At 41.3% G+C, this 8,690-nt stretch overlaps 1 protein-coding gene across 1 annotated transcript in view; it reads right to left on the bottom strand.

Annotated features, from left to right (window-relative positions):
- Itprid1 (ITPR interacting domain containing 1) overlaps positions 1-6,851 on the bottom strand; it is a 101,146-nt gene extending 94,295 nt beyond the window's left edge. The window contains 3 exon segments of the mRNA XM_051151496.1: positions 4,100-4,143; positions 4,531-4,579; positions 6,349-6,851. Of these exon segments, the coding sequence (XP_051007453.1) occupies positions 4,100-4,143; positions 4,531-4,579; positions 6,349-6,511 (256 nt within the window). The 5' untranslated portion in view covers positions 6,512-6,851.
- Positions 6,852-8,690: the final 1,839 nt, after the last annotated feature.

Genomic DNA, 8,690 nt, shown 5'->3' on the forward strand with positions numbered 1-8,690 from the left:
CAATCAGTGTTATCTTTTCTAAGAGTTGGCTTGGTCATAATGCCTCTTCTCAGCAATAGAACAATGACCAAAGCACCTGGGTATATAAAATAGGCACACATATAAAATAGTTATATGTAATATAATTTTATAACTAAAAAGAGAAGTATGCCAGGTAGTGGTGGCACATGCTTTTAATCTCAGGACTCAGGAGGCAGAGGCAGGAAGATCTATGTGAGATTTAGGCCAGCCGGGGCTATAGAAATAGTGAGTGCAGTGAGTGCTACACAAAGAAATCTTATCTTGAAAACTAAAACTAAAATAAAATTTGCATACTAATGAGATTTGAGCGGTTCATTTAGTTTTATGTATAGAACTAAACTTCTTCTGAATATGTGCTACAGTGTGGAATTACAGAGCATTCAGTGTTTTTTGGACCTAAATGATACTCTGATTTAATAATCACTGATGCTGAGAACATTTTTGCATAAATACATAGTACAAAATGGCAGAAGCATGTTAGGGCCATTTCAGAAATTGTTAGAAATTCTGTTGTATTTTCAAGCCAAAATTCACTGAATGATTTTTATGAGACTCAAGTCAACAAGTTAAAGATCCGTTCTTTTTTCTTTTCTTTTTCAAAATGATTTATTTAGTTTTATTTTATGTACATTTGTGTTTTGACTGCATGTATGTCTGTGTGAGGGGGTCCAATCCCCTGGAACAGGAGTTATAGACAGTTCTGAGCTGCCATGTGGATGCTAGAAATTGAACCCAGATCCTCTGGAAGAGCAGTCAGTGTAATAAACCACTGAGCCACCTCTCCAGCTCCCACCCTTTTTTTCATACAACTTTTTGTTTTGTTTTTAAACAAGGTTTCTCTGTGTAGCCTTGGCTGTCCTGGACTCACTTTGTAGAGTAGACTGGCCTCAAATTCACAGAGATCCACCTGCCTCTGCCTTCCTGAGCCCTGGGATTACAGGCATGTGCAACCACGCTTGGCTTTTAATAAAACTACTTATCAGAATATTTAATTTCATGTTTTTAAAATAATTTTAGTTTTGAATTTTTTATTTTTAATTTATTTACTTTACATCCAGATTGTAGCCCCATCCCTTGTCTCCTTCAGGTCCCCCACCCTCCCTCCTTTATCCCCACTCCCTTATCCTCTAGAGCTCAGAAAGGGGGAGCCCTCCTACCCCTAGCCTATCAGTTCTCATCTGGACTGCCTGTATCCACTTTCTCTGTTGCATGACATGGCTGCTCTGTCAGGAGGAAGTGATCAACAAGTGGGCACCAGAGTCCATGTCAGAGGTAGCCCTTACTTCCCATATTATGGGACCCACAAGGCGACTATGATACCTATTTGAGCAGGGGATCTAGGTCCTCACCATGTATGGTCCTTGGTTGGTGCATCAGTCTCTGTAGCATCTCCCTACCCCTGGCCCAGATTTATTGGCTCCATTGGTCTCCTTGTGGAGCTCCTGTCCCCTCCAGGTCTTTCTATCCCCCAACTCTTCCATAAGACTCCCTGAGTTCCACCCCAAAGTTTGACTATGAATCTTAGCATCTGCTTCAATCCCCCACTTGGTGGAGTCTTTCAGTGGATCTCTATGCTAGGCTCCCGTCCTGTTCCTTCTCTTTAACCACTTACGTGCGGTGTCTATTCTATTTGTCCTCCTTAATGTGAATTAAGCATCCTCCCTAGGGTCCTCCTTGATATGTAGCTTCTTTAGGTCTGTGTATTATAGTGTGGTCATCCTGTATTATGTGGCTAATATCTGCTTATAAACGATATACAATGCATAAACATCAGTTCTTAAGATCAAATGTTCTAACAGAACACACCTAAAGATACACTATCTCACACTTACACACTGAGGATTGATGGTAGGAAGATGTTGAAAGTTTTGCATTCCAAGTTAGTTTGTAGATGCTCTTCTATTTTTAAATGCCTTCCTGAAGACCACGGAGCTGCCAAGTAGAAGCTGTGCCCCTGTGACCTCAGAGGCACACAGAGACCCTGCTTCCATCCTGCCTGTGCCTTTGTGGTTCACCAACTTGGCTCTGATGAGTCCAGGCCACAAATTGTATTTTCCAGGAAGTGAAATGTTAAAATACAGTGTGACCAAAGGAAGGAACAGTGCTGGCCTCTCAGTATGACATGGGTAAGAGTCAAAGACAGATCTATGCTAGGAAATATACCTATGCTTTTGTCACTTCCTTGAATAGAGAGGTCGCCATATTCAACTTATTAGAAACAAATGTTCAGAAATTTTGACATCATGGAGGCCTTCTGCTAAAAATAAAATGAAATGTGGTCAAACTGCTTTCTAAAACCCCATGTTTCTATCCATAGATTAATGGTTTCCTTATCTGTCAACAGAAAAACATCTAGTTATAACCTACAACATTAAATACAGAACCATATAACTAATCAGTGTGCAGAGTAAAGGATGATTAATGCTTATCCCACACTGAGTCATACACAGCTCTCTCTGAGGCTCAAGGTCTATCTAGGAAGAAGAGTGGAAAGAATGGAAGGACCAGTGCATGACTAGGTGTGTTGTCAAAAGACTAATGTGGAGCAATACAGCCTTGCATTCAACGAAGCCACTGCAGGTATAGAAACTTACACAGGAGTGGGCCTGTGGTTATTTTTACCATGGGAGAGGGAAGGGTTCATAAACTCCACCTCCCCGAGTGATTACTGACAGCCAATGGTGGTCAGGAAAGGGTATCACGTCCTCCGTCATGTACCTTCTGATTGAGTGTATGATTCAGTATTTACTTTTCACCCATGCTCATTGGAGCAACCCTAACTAAATTCAGAAGAACACTAATATGACAGGAAATTAGGAGGGGACCTTCTGAGAAGAAGGGTGAAATGATGAAGGAGATGAGCGGAAATGACAAGAGGGCATGAGGGTGATGACTAGATTTCATTCGATATGTGATGACGCTGTCAGAGAACAAGAAATAAACTTAAAATGTAGAGCAACTGAGTGAAGGAGGAAATTTCAATGATAATTTTTAAAGACTTATTTATTTAATTTGCTGCATATGAATGCTTTATCAGCAGAAGAGGGTACCAGATTACATTACAGGTGGTTGTGAGCCACCATGTGGTTGTTGGGAATTGAACTCGGGACCTCTGGAAGAGCAGGTGGTGCTCTTAACCACTGAGCCATCTCTCCAGCCCTCAATGATATTTTTAATGTAAAGGTTTTAAAGCAAAATGTCCCAATGTATGCTGGCAAGCAGTAGTCCCTCTTAATTGAAGATGGTGGTGGAGGATGTGCAGTAACGAAGAGCAGCAAGTCAGTTACTATACAAGTAATACTTTTCTCTCTAAACACTATACTCCTGGTCTAAGTCATATTTAGATATATCCTTTAGGTATTTAATCAATTCTAGAAACTTACTTATTTTAACACCTATGATCAACATGTCTTGGAGTTGATGCCAATTTTCATTTTTAATCACCAGATTTCATCTGATCCACCTGAAGGGTGTTTATATAAAAAGCATATTTTACAGTGGAGCAATCTCAGATCCCACGAAGTCTGCTATTTTCATTTAATAAGGATGGAATCCATGAGGCCTGCACTCATTACTTTAATAATGCTAGTATCAAATCCCAGTGAAGTGGTATGATACATTTTCTGTCTCAGAATTATTTTGCTGTTTGCTTTAGGATTTAGTCATTTGTTCATCTCTAGAATAAATATATCATTAGATAAAAGATAGAAATATAATTTTGATACCAAAAGACAAGGGAGAAAATAGGTTTAGAAAGACTATAGTATATTATGAATAGTTAAACAATTTTGTTTACACATTTACATCCTTGCAAATGTCTGCACAGACCCAGAGAGTTTCCTGCTACAGACTGAGTGTTTGATGGCAGCAAAACCCCCGGTTTCAGCCTATCACCCGCTGCTGGGGACATGGCTGTACTTTCTGAGGCCTGGTCTTATAGAATCAAGTGAGGTGATAGACCTAATTCTGAGAGCCTCCTCTAAGTCTTCTTGTGGGAAGTCTATTCTCACGGGTGTTTTTCACATGAGCATGGATTCAGCTCCACAAAGCACAGCTGCTCTGGGTTTTCTTGCCTTACCGGAATGGTTGATGGCTTGCTGGAAGTTTTCACTTACAGAGACGCTAGAAAAGAAGCAAAAGTACTTTGAGCCCAACAGCGAATGGAAAGAGTGAATGTAAAGAAATTATTACCAAGTTGCTTTTGTGATTAAACTGATTTTACTGAGAGAACTTTTAAAAGTGAATGCACAGTCGGATGCAAATAACATTCTTTTTTTTTTTTTTTTTTTTTTTTTTTTTTTTCACTTTTAAGTTGACCTATAGCTCTTGCAGTAATGAGTAATCCTTTAAGTACCCAGTTAATATGAAAACCTGTACTTCTTCCATCCTGGTGATCCGTGGCTGGGAGCCCATCCCAGGGATGGTTAACCCACATTATTTTCATGGAGCTTTGCAAAAGAAATGTATAAGGTGCACAGACATGCAAAAATAAAGTAAAACACCACTTACAAGAATCCGGAGTCCAGCCACTGCTGGATACTTTCCTGTTTAGAATTTTCTATAAAGAAAAAAAAAAACAGATTTGTTAGTCAAGGCACAACCAGCTACGATGACCCACTCTATCATCAGCCATGCTCAGCAGCTCTGTTTTCTACATACTTAGTCACATGCTCATGTAAGCATATTTATTTTCCCCCTGGAGGTACAACCTCCTGTTTTCCATAATCAGCGGCTTCCAAGAATGGATGTAAACCTGCCAAAAGACTATAAGGTAAGAAAAAAAGGAACACAATGTTAAGGACTAGCGAAATGAATCAATGAAGGGTGAGAGATGCTAGGATGATTGTGGAACTGCCTAGTGTGAGGACAATGGCTAAAAAAGTGCATGCGACTTTTGTTTCTCTCTTGTTGGTTCTGTATCACCATGGAACCTCTCCTTATTAAATCCCAACATTTACCTAAGGCAGCTAGCCAGCAATGTTTATTTGCAAGGAGTTCTCTGCCAGGTTAGAAACCAGATTTGCATTCATTCCAGGGACAAATTGCCACAGAGTCCCAGGATTTCCAAAGGCAGCCTGTGTTTAAAAAGGCACCAGACTTTTAAGGTGGATCTTTAACACGGCCTCAATAAATAGGTAATGGAAAAGTAAAGGAGACAAAGGGAGTGGTCCCTGACAGACATTTACTCTAGTTCCTGTTAGCTGCTACCTCATACCTTGGGCTCAGTCTGACTTTATCCATAATTGTCACATAAGCTATCAGGTAAACCAAGACAGCCAGCACACCTCTGAGATGCTGGGTAGTCTTCATTTGTGGTACCATGGGTGAACAGAGCAAGGATATTTTTCTTCTTTATTACTTTTTTATGTTATTCAAACAATCCTCAGTGCCTCCTGCAAGACGCCCAAGAAACTCTAAATAAAACGGTGTTCTGAAACAAGGCTCATTGGGAGCTGGGGAGATGGCTTATGGGTTAAGAGCTTGTATTAGTATAAAGAACTACGTTTGGATCTCCAGAACCCACCAAAGAGCAGGGCATGTTTGCATTAGGAGGACCCAGATCCCTTGAGCTCACTGACAGCCAGTTTACCTGAATCACACTGCTCCAGGTTCAGTGAGCCTGCCCTCCATCTCTCTGGCTTTCTCACACACATACACACAAAGATGAGGATGGAGGAGGAGGAGGAAGAAGAGGAAGAGGAGGGGGGAGAGAAGCAAGAAGAAGAAGAAGAAGAGCAGGACCAAGAAGATCACAGGAGCAAAGGAAGGAGGATGCAGAGGAGGAGGGAGGAGAAGCTTTATGGCTCCGGTTTGAATTCATCTTCACAGTCTTGGAATGGAAAGGAGGTCCTCACGAGGTCAGGGGTCAGATATGTCTGTTTCATAGAATTGCCTGGAATCATGCCAGATACATTTGTTTGTTTGCTTCTTTCTTACTTTGTTTCTTTCTTTCTTTCTCCCTCCCTCCCTCCCTCCTTCCCTCTCTCCCTCCCTCTCCCCCCTCTCTCTCCCTCCCTCCCTCTCCCCCTCTCTCTTTCTTTTTTTCTTTTGTTTTTTTTTTTTTTGAGACAGGGTTTCTCTGTGTAGCCTTGGCTTGCCTGGACCTCGCTCTGTAGACTTGACTGGCCTGGAGCTCAGAAATCCTCCTGCCTCTGCCTCCCAAGTGCCAAGTGCTGGGGTTAAAAGTAGGCAGCACCACTTCCCAGGACCACTTGTTTCTTTAATATCAAATTCAAGCTCTTAGAAGTCACTTGGCCCCAACCAAAAGCCTCACATCCTTCACCACCCACAGAACGGCATTTTCTAGCTGCCTACAAGGCCCCTTACCTTGCATGTGCATAGTGACCATTGGGTTTTCCTCCTCAGAGCCAGGAAGAAGATGTCCATCCAGTGGTGTCCATGCCTTCTTGGTATGCCTTAGGACATCTCTTTTGCTCTTTTCCAGGCCTACTCTGGGGGTGTCAGGTCCTTGAAAATTTTCCATCATCATGAGGGTGATTCTGCAAGCTGACTAAAACCACATGGGCAGACAAATCAGGGACAATGAGCTCAGAGCTGAGGATTGGCCCAGCTAGGGGTCAGACTCTTAGGAGCAATTGAGCCATCCAGAGACACTGTCTCCCTGAGTCATTGGCTCACCTACCCAAGCATAATTCCTGCTGGTTTTGCTGAAGAGTTTCCTTACTGTGGACAGACAGACCAGGGGTTAACTTGGCATTGCCAGACACAAGGCCATGTCCACACTGATTGATTCAATGATGCATTCTGAGATGTGGATACAGGACAGAGAACTTGAGCACCATTCTTACTTATGCCATGCTAGTCTTTGAACTCTGAGCACATAATACATGTAAAATCAATGTGAAAACTAAGACAGCAAAGTTCAGGTTCAAAACCGCCCTTTCTGCCTAAATTATTTTCATGACATATGTTTCAGTTAGCATTAGTTAAGCCTTCAAGTGCAGAGACATGGCTGAGGAGCCAGGCTTCTGCAGCATTCCTAGCATTCTGGTATTGGTGCATGATCACTAATCTCATGACAATGAAGCTGCCCTTTGCAATGTGCGTCTGAAAAAGACAAACTATTCAGACTGACTGAAAATATCTGGTTATTCACTTTTACATTCCTGAAAGCACTCCAGATGTAACTGTCAATAACTCTGCCCTTGTATCCTTTATGTATTTAAGTTGTGCCGTTTGTGTGAAAGAGTTTGCTAGCATGGCTGTAAATGTACTCTAAAAATGGTCGATAGTCATGATAACTATCAATTTTACATTCTAAATGCAAAAGCCAAGAAATTTCAAATAGTTAAAAAGAAGGACAAAAAGGTAGACATTTTATTCAAGAATATTAATTTCTGGGTATCCCATGTAACAATTTTTACAAAAAAAAAAATGGCAATAATTCAAGGCCCAAATCATACAGCTCAGATTATATTTCAAACTCAATGTAGTTGTATGTTATACTAGAATTCATAACATTAGAAAAATTAACTCCTATGATCTGCATTAAAAGTGTAGTTATTTAATTTTGCATAGGTTTTGACTCTTCCAGAGTTAAAAAGAAAAAGTTGTCTTGGGCAGCACCTTGCATCCTGTGAGTATGAGGGAGAATCTAAGCATCAGCTTTGAAGAGGCAAAATTGCACAAGAAACAAAATTCCAAAACTCTGTTCAAGGATATCTGAAGCTGCGACACCCATTGGAGAATCAGAAAGCTTTAACAACAGAAAGATGTGTCACAGAACAACAGGTCCCCTCAAATCATGTGATCCCTTTCCTAGTCTTGGCTGGGGGAGTGTTCCCATATGCTGGAGATTTTACACAGAGGTGCAAGAGTGACCAAGCAGCTGACTGTGCTCTGAGCAGAGATGTCATACGCCTTTTATAAATCACCAGACGAATTGCTTCATTTTAGATAGACATCTCATTTTAGTTTTATGTCACAAGCTTCCGGTCTATAACAGTAAATTCTACCTCTGCGCCTAGCTTCCCTCAACTGTTGAAGATTGGTTCTCTTGCAGAGTGATTGTACTTCCTACAAATTAGTGGGAAAGTCTATGAAAAAAGTGGAAAGTTTACCAGGGGTAGGGGTTAGTGGCTTGTTGGTAAAGGGAGTCCCTTATTCACTCTGCCTTAGTGGGAGCCTTCCAGTTAATAAAGAAGCCTGCCTCTGGAGACAAATCCCTGCAGCTTGAATGGCCATCTTTGAAATCTATTCACTTAAAGCTCCCCTTTCAAAAAGGACATAAACCAATTGGATGATAGCCTTGAATTGTCCCATAGTAGCCAGGGCAAGAGTTGTGTTGCATGAACCCTGCTGCCTCCTCCAGGGAACCCCTCTCTTTTCAGGACCCTTTGAAAGCCAGTGCTATCCAGTTTCATTTGACCCTAGGAGGACGCCTAAGCCTGGATTATGTTGTCCCCAGAACCTGAAACACTCAGTCAGTCCTTTCTCTCCAACATCCGTCTATTTTGATGGCCATGTGCCATTGATCCTTGTGTGCATATCACATTTAATTTTTAAAGGTGCAAACCTATATGTACCAAATCTTCACCTTGTACAAGCAGAAACCTAATGTGTTGAAAGGGAATACTCAAACCAAAATGTTACCAAATTTTCAGAATATTGAAGACAATCCAGAGGAGAAAACATTGGTTCCACACCAT

This window comes from Acomys russatus, chromosome 10, assembly GCF_903995435.1.
Source record: "Acomys russatus chromosome 10, mAcoRus1.1, whole genome shotgun sequence".
Lineage (NCBI taxonomy): Eukaryota > Metazoa > Chordata > Mammalia > Rodentia > Muridae > Acomys > Acomys russatus.